Source organism: Mchenga conophoros, linkage group LG11 (assembly GCF_057382185.1).
Source record: "Mchenga conophoros isolate Kocher_MC1m ecotype Shallow Benthic linkage group LG11, M_conophoros_male_GT1.1, whole genome shotgun sequence".
In the NCBI taxonomy this organism is placed as follows: domain Eukaryota; kingdom Metazoa; phylum Chordata; class Actinopteri; order Cichliformes; family Cichlidae; genus Mchenga; species Mchenga conophoros.
The window spans coordinates 14,758,546-14,776,566 of record NC_140536.1 but is presented as its reverse complement, the minus strand read 5'-3'; the positions used below and the strand labels follow the sequence as shown (position 1 = coordinate 14,776,566).

Below are 18,021 nucleotides of genomic sequence, written 5' to 3'. Positions count from 1 at the left end.
TCATTGATCAGTTTCATGAGAGGGAGGGGGAGAGAATGAGAGAAGAGGCAGCTGGCAGCGTAAAGACACAGAATAACTCCAGCTCTGTGTCTTTTTCATTCTAGCTGAAGTCCGGGACAAACTGTTCCTTCTCAGCTCAACACAAAACGCGTAATATTTTCTCTCAATACGGGACGATTCCGTTTTTTACGGGACGATTCCGTTTTTTACGGGACGGTTGGCAACTCTACTAACTAACCTTATGAATAAAATAAAGTTCACTATCAGTAACATCATAGCACCCACCAAACAACTGAACAACGGAGTTATTTTTACACATCTGCCAGCATTTGGCCAATGCACCACCTTTCATTGTTTACCGTTACAAAAAAAAACAACAACAAAAAAACATCGGCTCATAAAAACGAAAAATCACCATTGACCCACCGGGAAAATGCCCGATGGCCAGTCCAGCTGTGGTTGTGCCATCAGTTAACCCTTGGCGTGCCAGCCGTGGAACGCGTGCCCCGGGGATGCCGACCCCTGATGTAAGATGTAAATTAGAAAGAGAATGCAATGATTTTCAAATCATTTTAAACTACTCCGTAAACTTTTGCCATGTCTACTTTTGACCTGAGTGCTGGTAACAAGCCGGATGGTAGAGAACACAGCATCCATGATTTCCCAAAAGAATAGGCAACCAAAGCAGTTTAACACCTAAGCACAAGGAAAAAGGGGAGAAACTATAGTAAACCAAGTGTAATAATAGCAGCCTGACATGAGACTTATTTTTTTTTAAGGTTTTGCCACAAAGCACTATTTGTGTAATTTCCACTGAGTTCTTGCAACTTGTTTGGGATGGGTTAAATGCTATCTTAGAAAAGTCCTGCATGATGGAAATGTTGCAGTGGGACACTGCCCTCAAATCAGTAGACTATATATGCATGGTTTGCTTTCATATAACATTTTTAAAACTTCAGTAACAATAAATAATAAAACCATGCAGTGAATGTGTAGTTTTGTTGTTATGGTGATATACACAAAACTGGAACTTCCTGTTTGCTGTGGTGGGCTGGGCATTTTCTAGTTACACAACATTGCACTGGACCAATAAGCCATTACTCAGAGCTAAGGCAATTATTCAGTTAGGGCTTTACTTCCCTCGAAAGTTCATTTGATGTATTTGTAGGAGGATGTTGTTTAAATAGCACACTTTGGCCTTTTATATTATACAGCAGCTTACACAGTACTTGATGCACAGTGTTTACATATAGCTGTGCAGTTACACTTAGGGAAGTTGTGAAAAGAATAGATTTTTGAACAAATAGAAGTTCTGCATGCTTAATTGGTCTAGTGGTTAATGTGCTGATATGTGCGTATACCTCAAGGGTCCAGCTTTAATATCCCAAGGTGATAAGCCCTGCAGTGATGCCAAAGGTAAGGTCAGAAACCTTGGCTAATTGAAGTCTCATGTAATCAGCAGAAACATTTCCCTGAGTTCTCCTGTATTATATGGTGGCGAGTCAGGGGATGACTTCACTGGCCCACTGATGGATGTTAAGAAAAGTACAGGCCGAGTCTGCAAATAACAAACGGGTCGTATAGCATGTGCAAGCTGTTATCACAATATAGTAGTCAGACTGCAGACTACTATATTGTGATCAAAAAGAGGAATGAACATTTTAATTATCATAATTAATAATCCTATCATATAGGATACAAAGATAGCATTTCCCCAAACAAGTTGCAAGAACTCGCAGTGCAAATTACACAAATAGTGCTTAGTGACCCTTTTCAAAAAATAAGTCTCATGTCAGACCGCTATTCTTACACTTGGTTTACTATAGTTTCTCCCCTTTTTCCTTGTGATTTTTTTTTTTTTTCCTTGTGCTTAGGTGTTACTATAGTAAACCAGGTGTTTTGCTTTTTTGTTTGTTTGTTTGCTTGCTTGCTTGTTTTTGTTTTGCTGGTTTCACAAAGGAAAAATTTATGATTTACAGTTAGCATTGTGACACTGTTACATTTTGAACTCTATCATTGAACAACCTACTGTCATGCAAGTTTAAACAAAACCACCTTAATTAAACCAGATGCCGTACTCTCAGTGCCACTGCACCCCAAAGTCTCCCATTCTGCTATGACGATAATTGTACTGTCAAGGTCATGGATGGTTAGGTTTCAGTACACTGTTCAAGTGGAAGGAATTGAATCAAAGGGCTCTGAAGGGGTCTAATCCCTGCACTGGAATGGCTTTGATTGTGTCAGGGCACAATTAAGAATAGGTACATGTATGTTTGGTCAATAGATCAGTCACTGAGAGTAGCTATGGCATGTATGAGCTCCTTGAACTTTTTTAAAATGCTAAATCAAGCACCTGGACTTTTTCTCATGTTTTATCACGCACAGTTGAAACTAACCTTCCAGCACACACCTGTAATGTTGGCTGAGTGTATCTTTTGTTTTTGTGGTATTGACTGTTTTGCATATAACCCTGACAAAAATTTCCAGTGATGCCCAACTATTTGTTTGGCATCCAGAAGCACAATTAGTTGGTGGGAAGCAGATTTATCAGTCAACCTAGACCAAAACTTCTGGTCTCAGATTTGCTTAAAAACTTTTAAATTAATTAAAAATCCCAGTCTGCAATTAATACAATACAAAATACTTCATAGAGTGCACTATACAGGTCATCGGATGTTCAAGATGGGCTTTACATCTTCCAACAACTGCTCACACTGTCAAGGCAATACACCAGACAATTACATCCACGCTCTTTGGTTCTGTCCACCAGTGCAAAAGTTTTGGCGTGAGATATGTGAAGACTTATCAAAATGTCTGAAATGTAACATTCCAACTTCCCCCTTAGTGTGTCTACTGGGCAGCTTAGATAATGTCACTTCAGAAAAGAATATAGCCCATATGATCTTCACTGCCCTATGCATAGCCAAGAAAACAGTCCTCATGAACTGGAAAAATAAAAATAATCTTAATTCTAACCAATATAGAAATTATCTATTAGATTACATTAGTCTTGACACAGCCTCTGCCACCACATTAGATCAATTGCTCTGGGCCCCTTTTATCAGCTCCATCACCTAGTGGGGGTGGGGGGTCATAGTTTGGTCCCGCCTTCACTGTTGTGATTGGTGAGGGGGTAGGGACAGGCTTAGGGCGTCGGGGGGTTCCCCGGAGGCATCTTCCTTGGGGGGGCTCAACCCGGGGTAGCGGTCACGTCCGGTTGGGGGCTCTGTTGGCTCTCAGGTGACTGTTTCCTCGCGGCTGCGTGCAGCGGGGCTAGGGGAGGGTCTGTGCTGACGGACGTGGGTTACTGACCTGGCAACCTGGCTGCCCCTGGGTGGGTCCGGGATGGGCGTGAGGTTCTGGGGGCGCTCCGTCTCTGGGCTGGGGACCGGGCCGGGCCTCGGGGGCTTGGGTCCTGGTTGGTGTGTTGCCGAGGTTGTGGGCGGGTGGGTGCATGGGGGCCCGGCCCTGGAGCAGGGTGCCGCCTGGGGGGCTCTTCAACTGGTGGGGGGGATGGTCACATCTTGCAGGAGCTTTCTTCTCTTCAGGAACTCTCTGCAGGAGGGGGAGATACAGGAGAGGTGGAGGAAGATCTCAGCCTGGGCGTTTACCGTCTTATGTAGTCTGGAAGATGTGTGGATGGTGGGGTGGGTGCAGTTTTCTCTGTGGTGGGGTTGGGTGGACTGTCCAGGGCTCTGTGGAGCCGGAGGGCGCTACTGCACTGGGCCCCGGTCTGATGGGCCTGGGCCCCCCTTCCCTGGCGGGTCGCGGAGGGTGGGAGTGCCTACTGGGGTCAGCGGGGGAGCTGGCCCCAGGGAGGGGTTACCTGCCCCTCCCTTCCTTCCCTCCCCATCTCCAGCTGCCTCCCTCTTCCCGCTCCTCCACAACCACCCACACATGCAGGGCCTTGGAGTGGGGGTATGTCACCAGGGTGCAGAGGAGGCTACCCCCCCCCCCCCCCCGTCCCCTTCTGGCTGCCTCTGCCTCAATTTTATCCCACAACTTAGACATTCACATTATTCACACTCTCATTACACATACATATAGGATCTTGGGGGTGGGCACAATCACGGAGTCCAAATTACCATCAGGGTGTACACCTCACCCCTGACGTCGTTGCCCACCTCTCAATTTTAAATACACTTAGTCATTGAGGGCTAGCAGGAGGGACTATGCGCTTACCTGCTGCTCCTTGGCAGGTAGCTCCATGCCCTCCTGGGTTTTAATTACACCTTAGAACACATATGCATCAACACTACAATGAGCGGGTGGAGGGAGGTTTGGAGTCTTCTCCCACCCCCATTCTCTGCGGCCTGCTGGAGCGGGAGGGCTAGTAGGAGGAGTTGGCCGTCCGACTGCGGTCTGGGGTGTGGGGCCTCCCTGCTGCTGCGGAGTCGGGGTGGTCTGCCTCTCCCCACCGCAGGGAAAAGGGTAACACCACCTGGGTCTGGGTGCAATTCCCCCCTCCAGGGGCAAGGGTACCTAGACCCGGTTTGTAGAGTACGCTTGGGGAGTGTGATTGTGTGTACAGCGTCTCTTTATGTCTGTCTCCACGTTGGTTGAGTGTGGAGTGAGTGCATATGAGAGCATGAGGGTGGGAATGGATGTTTGTGTCTGTGTGTGCCTGTATGTCTGTGTCTATATGTCAGGTTGGGTATCAGACGCCACCTCTCTGGGGACACCTCAGGCCCTCCAAGGTTTGGAGGCCTATCTCCACCCACCACCACTTCCCCTGCCGGTGGCGGACTCCCTCAGGTGTCGGTGTGTTGGTGGTTCTTTGTGTCTGGGGGTGGGCGTCCGGGTACACACCGGCTCACTCCTTGGCGGCCGCTTGTCGGGGCCTGGGGCCTGGGGCTCGCTCGGGCCCCTTTGGAGGTGGGGTGCCCCCGGCCTCTCGGCCTGGGGCTCGGTCACTCAGGCACAGCTGGGGGCCGGCGGAGCTCACGGGCGCGTCACTGCAACTCCCCCTGACTTCTGCTCCGCGGCTGCTGGGCGAGCCCTCATCTGGGACTCTCCTCAGCTCTTACTGGAACAGTGGCGCGGCTGCCCCTCTGTTGGTCTTCCATGGTCTGTTGTGTTCTGGGGGCCTCTGGATGTCTGGAGTTTTGATCTCCTCCATACCCGCTTCACACCCTGGAGGACGGGGCTGTGGCCCCCCCACACTCCCTAGCAGATCATTACATGGAGAAACCTTTGGAATGCAAGCATGCTGATCCACACAGGTATGCACACATGGGTATTCACAGACGCGGACTAAAGCTTTCTTGGCTGCTACCTCAAAGCACACTGTGCGCTGTCTATCTTGCGTGCTGCACAATATCGTTTATTATTTAGTAAACATTGATATCTATGACTAGCTAGTTTATTGTGATGGTGCTTTGTTTTCTCTATTATTATGTTGCTCTTTGTTGTTTGCTGTCTCTGTTTGTTTTTTTTGTTTTCTCCATACAGGTGACCCAGGAGTTTTTTTTTTTTTTTTTTTTTCCTCTCTCTTCCCCCCCCTTCTCACAGTCTCTTCTCCCCTTTGGTTTTCTTTCTTTCTCTCCCCCTCTTTCTCTCATTCATTCCCCCTGTCCTATTTATTAAATTAAAAAAAAAAAAAAAAATGACAAAGGATGAACTGAAGCTCTGCCATCACGTAATGTCGCATACTGCTGTTTCTGATGTCATTTAGGAAAAAAAAAAAAAAAAAAAAGAAGCACAATTAGTTGAAGCTTACTTGTTTCCCTTGCTTAACCTCCTGATTTCTGGAAGGGGGAAAAAAAAAACCAATAACCCAGCCTAGAGTTTGGCCACGAATAGTAGGTTCGTGGCGCTTAGTGAGGGGTGGCTTGGAGCGTTTAGGCTGATGTAAATTAGTTTTTGTTGTCAACGGTGTGTCTGTAAATGATGAGTAGATGAAAAGTTGTGCTTGTTGGCCAGCCAGCTAGGCCCCACACATGGATTGAAAGGGTTAACGCTCATACTCGCACAGATGCCACGCACATTACAAGCGAGCCCTTTCATTGGTCCTAGTGAACACGGTGCCAAACTCTTTGTTTAGACTGCATTCATAGTTTGGTCGGTATTTGCAAGTCCAGTTTTGGAGGTTTTATTTTAGGGCTTCAAGGGGGGAAAAAAAAAAACCCGTGGAAATCGACAACTTTATCTTTTCAGTGGGCACAGTGTCAGGATAACATCTTAAAAGTGTAATAAGTAATGTGTCTGCATCAAAAGCAAGAGCGTACAAGTGCAATGTGTTTGCTGCTGCTTGCTTGATTCTCCTTTTCCAGGAAGCTTTGCACTTTAGCAATATGTGTGCTTAACAGTCAACTCTGCTGGAGCTGGGAGAGGACATATCGCCGTATACAAATCGGATTTCATGGGACTCTGAAGTTGTTGAGGTCTTTCCAAACATGACTTGATTCTTAAAAGTACACACCTACACACAAGTATTTGCAGTATACTGGACGCAAACATCCACACATACCGTCGTGTGCACATGTACATGCTGAAACAAACACTGTTTGGCAGAAACGCACACATACAAACACTGCTCCACCGCAAGGGCAGCTGGCTCACGACCGCTAATGCAAGCATGAGATAATATTAGCAATCTATAAAATGCCAGGTCCTATTTTTATAATGTGAACTGGGGGTCACGAACTGCTGCATAAAAGACCATCACAGTTATGAGCCTGAGCTGCTCGACTCCAAATATACCCCAGGGTATAACTTCAGACCTGGATATGTGCCTGTAGGGTATTTTTGGGTCAGTGTTTACAGGTGTTTGTTCACTGGCAGCAATGCCAGGAGGTTAGTAGGATACCCACTTTAAGAAGTTCAAATACACTGGAGTTCATGTTGTTGAAATTATGGTTATTTTGACCAAGGATAGCCGGGAGGCAGGGTCTTGGAGCAGGAGCACTTATTTTTAGTAGAGATGGCACGATACCACTTTTTTATGTCCGATACCGATATCATAAATTTGGATATCTGCCGATACCGATATGAATCCGATAGTGTTTTTTTTAATCAACAAAAGTGTTTTTTAAAATATCTTGCTGCATTTTGCAAGTCTGCAAGTTCATACTCAAGTTTAAAACAACAACTACACTAAAGCTATTCTGTTATACCTGTATGCAAAAAAAAAAAAAAAATTTCATAGTTCAGCAATACTGATCAATCTAATAAACTTAAACCTACACCATCCTCCCTATTCTGGTATTTTAAAGAGTACTTAGCATAAATATTAAGCAACCTAACTAATAGGGTTCCAACTCCCAGCAACAACAAAAATAAAAAAATAAAAAATAGGGAACCACCCCTCACGCTCCACCTCATGATGCTTAATCGACGTAATCAACCTTAATTTGATGCAGTGTGGGAAAAAAAAAAATGCACAGAAATCAATTATTTTTCAAGAAATATTAAATAGATTCAACATCTTTCTTCAACAAAATTGCAGACTGCACAGATGGTACCTTCCCAAAGGGAAAAAGTACTATAGCTTACTAGGGTATATATATTAGACTTAATAGTCACTATATACAGTAATTGACTTCTATTCCTTTTACATCAAATTAAAACTTTGGGTGTCAGATAATTATTTATTAAAAGCTTGACATTTTAAATGAGAATAAGAAAGAAAAGTATGTCTTTGTGCCCTCTTTTCCCTGTTAATGCCCTATCGGCCCCCCTGGCTAAACTTTGCTAGATCCGCCCCTGCACAGTTACCAGCCGTCAGCTACGTAGAAAAAGATCCTGGAGTAGAAAGTAATATTAAATACATTCTAACAACAGCTTATCAAGCTTAAACGTGCTGCTGTTGTTCAGCCGCTGGTTTCCTCTTTCTGGTGCAAAGTGGGCCAAAAGCAAACTAGAGACACGGACTCGCGACAGAAAAGCCGATCAGCTGATCGTTAAGCAGTTTCACGATTGAAGTAGCAGCAGGAGAGGCAGTCGCTCCATATATCGCTCGTTAAGCTTAACGCAGGAATGCTTTACAAACATTCAGAGATGGACTTACACACTTGCTTTACTTCTCTCGGGGATAACTTTGTCGGAGATGAAATGCCGGGTTGCTAGCGAAGCTCCAAATGCTATCCAGACCACCGACAGGTCCCGCATGCCACAGCCGCTCTATCACGTGATGCATACTGCTCTGACGTGCTAACGTTCTGAGGTGAGTTATGGCGTGTTGCAAGTTTTGCGAGGTGCTTTCGTGATATTTAATGGATCGGATTACATTTTTTATTTTTCTCCGATATCCGATCCAGTAATTTAGGTCAGTATCGGACCGATACCGATACGTAATATCGGATCGGTCCATCTCTAATTTTTAGTACCGTAAAGTGCCGCATCTATTGCAGTAAATTCAGTTATTTTATCAAAGACCACACCTCAGATTGTGCAGTGGTTTTATTTGTCTAAAACTGACTTATGACTTATGGCCTGTCACTTCAGATCCACCTTGGTGAACTAAATCTAGAAGGCAGGAAGGCAAGTGCAGGACTCGTAATGAGGGGGGAAGCGAATTGTAGAATTTTCATGTTTTGTAAGAGGGTGCAAAAGATCTACAGTAAAGCTGAAGTTGCCGCAGGGATGCGATGCTCTTGGTAGTGGGGTTTTCATTTGGCTGTATTATGTGAATAAAGCAAAAGTTTGTTTTGGCTTACTGAATGCACTTTTATGGTGGAGTAAACTAACGCCGCAGTTTCAAGTAGCCTTTGTTCTCCTGTAAACCAGCTTAACCCTCTGTAGGGTTAAGCTGGTTTTAAATATGAAAACCTGGTAGTGTGAGGATTTTTTTTTTTTTTTTTTTTAACTTTGATTTGTACACACAGCTGACCTTTAACTGCCCACCTTTCAAAAATGTATTAAAACTAGCTTCTTCTTTTTTTTTCTTCACCCTTATTTTCCAGCTTCGAAGTCACTTTCAAGCAACATTCATTGGTACATGAGTGAATTCTGAAACAAGTGCTGATGTCTCTCTAAACCAACCATTATATCTTCTGTGTTGTTGTTGACGTTGTGTAGTCTATGTGGGTTAAGTACTACTCTGTGCTATATCTGTCTTCTTCAGACTTCATCTTCCATTCCTTGTGTCATCCGCCTCTCCTTCCTTCATCCGTCCTCTCGTGGACGCTCTTATCTTTTCCCTGCTTCCTTTGTACTTTTCCACTAAGCTCCATTTGTGTTCTTTCTCCACAGGTGTCGCTCTGAGCACCTAATATCAAAACCAATTGCAAAAGAAAATATCTGAGAAACGTAAGCCATGGCTGTGGCCGGATGTCCGGATTATTTCCTGCATCATCCCAATTATCAGGTAAATGGAAATATTTCATTTGAGATATTCTTTTTTTTTTTTTTTTTTTTTTTTTTTTTTTTTTTTTTTTGGGAAAAGGGCAAAAATGTTCTTTTATCCTCCCTGATCAAAGACCGAGTCAGTAACTTGTCGTGGCATGGTTGCATCATTCTACTAAGATGAATCCACAAAGAGCAGCAGCTGGCTGGACCTCTGAGGCTCCAAAAAGATACTAAAGTAAACTAAATTGTTAAATTAATTCATGATTTCTCTTAAAATCCTTAACTTTGGCTGACTTTGGAGTCAGATTTGTCTACTTACACCTGGTCTTTGCACAACAAGTGATGTCACAGCTACTAATATGAACTGTGCTTTGGTGTCATGAGTGTGCGATTATCGATTGTGTAGATGTGGAATATTAGAGCGCAGAGACTCTGTGCTTTCTCTGCTTCCTGTTTGTTTTAACTCTTCTACTCCCATGTTAGTGCTGATGCCAGGGATTTTCCTGAATGGTGATGCCCGTAATTCAGGAGAAGATTGCATTGGTGACATCACAGTTGGCCCAAACGGTGTGATGGTTATGAATAAAACTTCACTCTACAAACTGCACATGACCAAATTCCATCACTCAGTATCCCCTCAGCTGTCCCAGCTGCTGAGGTTTAGATATGGATTTGTCTTTTGGTCAAGTTGTCCCTGATCTTATTGTCTTTTTCTGTTTAATTCAAATTTCCACAGACATTGATTTACAAGCGAATGCCATCATTTGTTGCAGAGGAACAAGAACAAACTTGACTTTTTGACCTTGCTGTTAGATTTAGCAGAATCATCACATCACCCTCAGTGGAGCAAAGGGCTTCCAAGCATTCAGAGCAGGCCAGTCCGGCTGTGCGATACAGTTCAGTCTGCTAGTCTGTGTCGATTCATTTATTTTGGCACAGTTTTCAAATTTCTTTTATGTACATGTGCTTACATACTTGTATATGTAGTAGGTTTGTGTCAGTGGTTCTACTACAATATACAGCAATTTCTAGCAGCTGTATATTGTATCTGCTGGTCTTTATTTTTAATAACAAGTTATTGAAAAAGCTGCCAGAAAGTGAAAAGGCACAGTGAATTTAAAAAATAACAAACAAAAAACCATGGTGCCCAAAGATGGCAGTGTAAATATGTGCAGGCTAATAATTTTCCTGCATCTGGCCCTGCATTAATATTTTTCTTGTTTTAGATTATTCAGCACTAATTAAAGACAGACTGGAGGCTGTTTCAGAAAGAAATGAGACATCATTTAGCTCTTATTTCTTTGCCAATGGATTGGGCGGGTCCTGTTAGAGCTGTAGTATATGGATGTTAATGTACACACACACACACACACACACACACACACACACACACACACACACACACACAGAGCAGTACTCGCTCACTCGGCTGTTTGGAAACCATTCACCTATAACAGATGTACCTTGACTCACTGGATGAGAAAACCCATTCACTGTGAAATTCCAGGGTTGTGGAAGATTTTCCCTGATAAAACTGAAGCAGCAGTACCAAACCGATTCAGCTAAAGATAACATTCATTCTATACTCCAGGGATTATATCACCACTTTAATCTTGTTTCAGATGTAATCTTGATAATCTTGACTGCTGGCTAAATGATCTATATGTGCAGAACTAGGCACATCTGATGAAGTAAAGGACGCTTGCTAGGAAGCTACACTATGCCCTACCAAGTCAAAGTCTGTATAAATGTCAGTGTATGCGGTTTTATGTAACTATGGAGAGTACAAGGAGAGTTCCTTGTGACACAAGGACTAAAACACTAAAATGCCATCTAAAGAGATCTCCACATGCCAGTGAACAATACTGTCACGAAATGTTCACTGAATAAACATGCACCAACCCCAGGACGCTAATATTAATGCTAGTTATAACAAGAGTTACCTGAGCATTTGCATGTCATTTGGGCTTAACATCAGCAGTTCGGAGTCTCTAAAGACTGTCCTTGTTTATGCAGTGTGAAGATGTGCATCTTTTCACTTTTCCAGTTTACTGTCAGTGCATGAACATTAAGACCAGCAGTATGCTACACGTGAGGGCAAAACTAGAGTTTGTTCATTTTTAACAACTTTTGTAGTTTCTTTAAGCAGTCATAAGGATATTCAAGGCTCTTCTTTTCTTTATAAGCACAAAACCTGAAATGGTTTACTACTATAACATTTCCAGACTAAAAAGTGGTGATTAAAGCCCTCAGTCTTGTAATGTTATGCAAATGTCTGTCATGGCCCAGCTCTGCCATGGCTCATTTGATTTTAACTACAGCTACGTTTCCACAGTATAAACAAATTAATCAACAAAGCTTTGTAGCAGACATTAGTGTGACCTCCTGATCTCATTCTAGTTAGTTATGTAATAAGGGATTTCCACTTGCTGCCTAGTGTTCATGTACTGTATGTTGCAACAAGCCTATTAGCGTTGTTTTTTTCCCAGTAGGTCAGTCTGAAATAAGACTAGGACCCTTTTAGCATTAGTGATCTTATATTTAAAGAATTTTTGTTCTCATTAAAACGGTAATAGAAAGTGCAATTTTTATCCTGTGATACTTAAAAGCTTCAGCCTCTCTAATGTCTGCAGACTGCAGTCAAGCGTGTAGTGTCCACTGTGCAGAGGACAAGTGGACAGTTTTGCAGTAAGGATCCTAAATGAGCACAGTTGGTGCTTATGTAATTACTGTGTGCACTGAAAAGTTAAAAATTTTGAATTGAACGTACTGGGGAAAAAGGATGTTGAAGATGGAGCTGCCAGGCAGGAGGAAAAAACCTCCCCTCACTTGTGAGCAGTGTTGGGTAAGTTACTTTAAAATAGTAACTTAGTTACATTACTAGTTCTCTCAAAAGTAACTCAGTTACTTCAAGTTACTCGTTACTTTCAAAGTAACTAGTTACTAGGGAAAGTAACTTTGGTTTTACTCAGAATTCTCTTGTTAATGTGTTGCTTCCATAACTTTGCCAGTCTTCTAGCTTGCTTACTTGCCACAAGTGCACTGTGCCACCTACCAATAGAAAGGAAAAGATAATGTGCATATTTCCACTAGAGAAATCCCACGCCTGGACCGTCATTGACTGCTGCCATGATTCTAGCCTACGTCACAGAGTCATGTGCGCCTTTTACATCCAACACAAAAACTGCAGTCGTGGTGCTTTCGATTGTACTCAGAACTCAGAAATTCTGCCTTCTGAATAGGAAGATGTAGGTAACACCAGACTGCAGATGAGCTGCATACAGGGCTGGACTGGGAAAGAAAATTGGCCCGGGCATTTTGACTAGAAACTGGCCCACCATTATAGGAAAAATCATAAAGCCTTTGAATGAAAACAAACACTGTTGTGACAGTGATGTACACTGTTTTGATGGTATATATGCATCAATCTATCAATCGTTTGTTGTAAGATTCAGATAATTATTTTTTAAAAGCTAGACATTTTAAATGAGAATAAGAAAGAAAAGTATTTCTTTGTGCCCCCCATTCCCTGTTAATGCCCTACCTGCCCCCTTGGCCACACTTTGCTAGATCCGCCCCTGCACAGTTACCAGCTGTCAGCTACCTAAAAAAGGATCCTGGGGTTATTTGTCTCTCAGAAACAGTTCATAACTTCCCTTCAACTCATTCATGTCACCTAAAAGGTAAACCTGTTTCTCCATCACCTGCTCAGCTCTGATGATTCAGTAAGGACATCTCCTGGTTTCATCTTCATGTTTCCCTCTCACCAGATAACCAAACCATATCATGACCAGCAGCTTTTTTTTTTTTTTACAGCTGTGGCTCCAGCAAACATCAGCTGATACTTAAAATTAATATTAAATAAATTCTAACAACAGCTGATCAAGCTTAAACGTGCTGCTGTTGTTTAGCGCGACATCCGCTGGTTTCCTCTTTCGGTGCAAAGTGAGCGATAAACAAACAAGAGAGAAAAGCCGATCAGCTGATCATTGATCAGTTTTCATGATTGAAGTAGAAACGGGAGAGGGAGGGGGGAGAATGAGAGAAGAGGCAGCTGTGCAGCAAAGACACAGAATAACTCCAGCTTTGTGCCTTTTTCATTGTAGCTGAATTACGGGACAAACTGTTCCTTTTCACCTCAATAAGAAACGCGTAATATTTCTCTGAATACCAGACAGGACGGTTGGCAACTCTAATAACTTATGAACAAAATAAGGTTCAACATCATTAACTTCATAGCACCCACCCAGCTGTATAGAAACTCCGTCATGCTAGCTAGCACGCAGTACGAAAAAGTCAGAATAACGAAAATAAACTCCACCTAAACTTGGTTCATATCTGACCCAGAGAGACTGCAGGTCATAACTTCTTACCTGAAGTTCAGTTCACACTTGGACCGGCGGCCGCCTCGGGTCTCTTTTCCTTCTGCGTCCCTTTTCCTTCATCCACCTGCTGCCTCCACCACTTGCTAATGTTACTGAATCTGTGAAAGCTCCGCGATAGCCACCACACGAAGTAACGAGTAACGACCCTATCTAAATCCCAGTAACGAGTAACGCGTTCCTGATTTTGGCATAATAACTAGTTACCGTGCTCGTTACCACAATAATAACGTAGTTACTGTAACGCGTTACTTAATAACGCGTTAGTCCCAACACTGCTTGTGAGTGACGCTTGCTTGACAGTTGTAATCTGATAACTCGGCTTTAAATAAAAGGCTGCTGAGGTACCGACGTTTTGAATCATACTCACGTGAGCTAGTTTTGAATTCAACTGATGGAAACAACCTAAACTAGCAACAGTCTGAACTCAATGGTGAAGAGAAGACTGTCAGGATCAGAGTGGAATGTTGAGCTGTGTTAACAATGATGACTTCACTTACTGGTGAATGTGAATCAACTACTAGTGTGTGTTTGAGGTCCAGCCTCCACTCCTTTTCGTCTGTGCCTTAACCTTGCCTCTGGCCTTCCACTGACCCCTTTTTAAAGGGTTAAATCCTCAACCTCCTGACTTCTTTTTGAAGTTCTTTTCAACTTCATTAAAATGAAAGGGCTCTTCTGTGCTCCTTGTCAAAATTTGGCCTACAGTCAAAGTCCTGCTTTTTGCCCCTTAATAGTGTGCAGGATATGTGGGTGGGTGGGGAAGTCTGTGCATATGTGCCTGTAGAGCTGGGCGATAGAACGATAACGATATGTATCGCGATATAACTTTTACTCGATAGAGAAATTAAGCTATCGCGATAGACCTCGCCGCTCTTGTCCTCTTAAAAAAAAAAAAAAAAAAAAAAAAAGGTCAGCCAATCCAAATTAAGTAGCGCAGAGCCGAACCAATCACAGCCGCAGAGTCACGTCGCGTGACTTGTTACGTACCGCACAAGTGCCAAGCCGCACGTGTGTTTGTTTGGGAAGCAGCCAGCGCGTAATGGAGGAAATGAGTGCGCCGACTAGAAAAGTCAACCGAGCGTGACCGAAGAGAAAACAGATGATGGTTCCAATGCCGGAGAGATTGTCGAACGGAAGAGCCATAGAAGTTCCGTAGTGTGAAGGTATTTCGGCTATTTCAAGTCTGACAAAAACAGAGTAGCGTGCACTGTAAATTGTGCCGAAAGCAAGTCTGCAAATACAATAAACTGGTGCATGCGTCACACTGTGCGCCACGTTATTGTTTCGGTGAAATGAATTTCTACAATACTGTTAATTCTACTCTCTGCAGTGTTTAAATGCTTACAAATACACACAGTTACTGTCCGTCCACACATACGACTCGGTTCTGCTTCTATGCCCCAGCTTTGTTTACTTTTTCCCACCGAGGCTTCTAGACTTCTGATTGGCCAATATTTCTGCACGGTTAGGAATCTAGCGCCACCTGCTGCTTTGGCATGTTCATAGCAGCGTTTTCCTTCATTTCTGCCTTTATGTGTGGAGGGGATTATTTTTTTAAAACGAAAACGGAAAATCTCCGTTTTCAAAAATACCCGTGTACGTGTGGACGTAGCCTCAGTCTCTGACTGGAAGCGCTAATTCGTCATTCGGCTTTTGTCAGACTAAAGTAACTGTTAAAACTGTTTGAAAAGCTCAGCTATACAACAAGGAGAGATTGAGAATTTCCTTTTAGTTCTCAGTTTATTTGATATTGACAAAAGTTAGTCAGTTTTGTCTGTTCTTCTGTAAAACAAACTAAGATTTATTTTTAGAATTAATATTTTGCTTCTAAGTGGAATTGACAATTTAGTCTGTTTCGTTTGTTCTATTTTGAAACTTAAACGCTTTAGCGGCTGCCTTTTGTGTAGTTTGCAATATTTGCCTTTATTTATCTGAAAAAGTCTCATGTTCCTTAAGTACATCTACCCTGTTGAACTTATTATGGGAAATAAATATTTAAATAAAAACAAGCTGCTGATTATTTCACATTTTACTTGTGAGCAACGGCACATTTAAATCTTACAAATATAGTTATTTGGCTTATATCGTGATAGATATCGTTATCGCCTGAAATGAAAAAAACATATCGTGATATGAAAAAATCTCATATCGCCCAGCTCTATGTGCCTGTGCTTATAAGATTCAGAGGTGTGATGACAAAATGCAAGAATACAGGAAAAAGAACCTTTTTTTTCCTTTGTTGGTAAGACACGAGGTGTGCGTGCGTGTGGTTTACTTCCAGACAGCCATGCCATACAGCATTGAAGAACAGTATATGGTGTGAAAGAGTCTTTACACTTCTGCTCAGTGATGCTCAACCATGACCATCCTGTCCTGAATACACACAGCAACTTTGTGATACACTTGCACGCCAACCAAACTGCTTGGGTGACTGGGTACGGATCAGTCACAGTCTGGTAGCTGGACCAGACGGTGTGTGTTGATGATGGGTTTGCTGTGTTATGGGAACAAATGTAGTAGTGTGGTGGTCATTTCTTTCTGGGGGGGGGGGTGGAGAAATACCACTGAAATTTAAGACAATAAAAGACTGAACAATACAGCTTAATGATTGGATGCGGTTGGGTTAGTTGGTATAGAAAAGCGGTTGGGGGTAGCTGTGGTCGACAGACATACACTGACAAAGTACATAGCATGTATACCAGTTTATTTTTTTATTTTTTTACCAAGGCTTTGGTTTTTAACAGAGGAGAGAAAAAAGTTAAACGTGCATTAATTCAGTATAGCAGTACCATTATTTTTGAAGAATGGAGACATCAGGGTGAAATTCAACAGTATTTCAAAGTGACTAGATCCTCTTTGAACTGTTCAACAGTCCTGGTTAGTGGGGTTTAGATGTCAAAATGCTTTAAAACTTGAGCATGAGAATAATAAAGCTTGTTATAGTGTTTACATTACGGTGTAAAATCAGTTTTGATTAGGAATCACTGCTAGCCTCACATTTGTGTAACAAGATAAAGATTAAATGTGTTGTTGCCATCAAGCACTGCGCTGCAAGGAAACAAATTTAATGAGATTCACCTAAAACCTTAAATGTATTAGCAAAAGGCTGCTTGTTGCAATGCTTTTGACCTGTTAACTCCAATGTGGGGCACAGACTCCATTATAGTTTCAAAAAACAATAAAAAAAAAAAATTGTGAGGTGTGTTTTTATACAAAAAAAAAAATCTAGTTCTGCCTGCATTGTCTGTACTCTAAATGAGACAGAACAAGCTACTGTAGCAGCTTTTATTACAGCGTCAGAGGAGGTCTTGTGTGCTTACAGTGAGTAGTGATGTTTTTCTGAACACTGTCCACCCAGAACGTTCTGTTCCCTCTCCTGCTGTGTCAGGTCCTGTGCGGGACGCTAGTCGGGACACAGACAAATGATAAGTTGCTCTAGCTGTGCCAGAAACAAATCTGAGACGAATATGTTTACACAAATGTACATGGTCGCTCCTTTTACTCTGATTTTTATTTTATTTCTGACTTTTTGAACAGTTTGTCCTGACTGGACTGCTTCAAGCCAGCATAACAAAGGGCAATCGAGGACACTGTGGATGAGTGGTATCTTAAGTGCTTTCCATCTGTGCTCTGATGCACACCTGCCCATGTTTGCACACTGTTTATGCTATATGTGGTGTCATTTTACATTCGCAGTGTAGGGAGAGTAGAGAATAAGTTGGCTCAGGTTTTCTGAAGGCTTTGTAACTGAGGTTTGTTTTCCGTTGGTTATTTCCATTTATAGCTTTTACTTCCCCTAAAATGTTCTTAGGAAAAAAAGCTGTTTCTGTTTAGTTATAGCTTCGCCTTTTAAAGTGCAGCTCTGCAGGAAAAATGATTTCCAGAAATGGAATATACTATTCAAAATGATATATGCGTTCATGTATAATCACCGGTTCCTATCAGTGGTTGTTTCTGTTGCTTATTTTGACAGTAGACCAGGACAAACGACCCTAACACTGGCACTTTAGAGGGCCTCGTGTTGTGGTTTCACATGGAAATGATGGCCACCATAAGATTATTCTACATGCTTGTGAGAAAGGCATATTTAGCTGGTTGCAGTTTGCAAACTCTGGGCCAGATGCCACTAATTCCTACACATCGGTCCTTTACGTGATCGAACAAGTTTCAACAAGAACGTGCTCCACCATGTGGGCGTTCAGTTCCACAGCATGAATGGTTAATTTAAAAATAAATGAATGAAAGGGGAGAGAAAACAAAATTTGCATTCAGCTGACATTTAAAGGGGTAATATACTGGTGATTTTAAATGTTGATCATGTTTAGATAATGCATGTTTACATTGGCTACTG

General features: G+C 42.5%; 1 protein-coding gene across 3 annotated transcripts in view; it reads left to right on the top strand.

The window, feature by feature from the left end:
• grb10b (growth factor receptor-bound protein 10b) overlaps positions 1-18,021 on the top strand; it is a 75,170-nt gene that overhangs the window by 14,578 nt on the left and 42,571 nt on the right. For all 3 annotated transcript variants that reach the window (XM_085291075.1, XM_085291076.1, XM_085291074.1), the window contains exon 2: positions 9,193-9,307. In XM_085291075.1, the coding sequence (XP_085147201.1) occupies positions 9,257-9,307 (51 nt within the window). In that variant the 5' untranslated portion in view covers positions 9,193-9,256. The remainder of the gene's footprint in view (positions 1-9,192; positions 9,308-18,021) is intronic.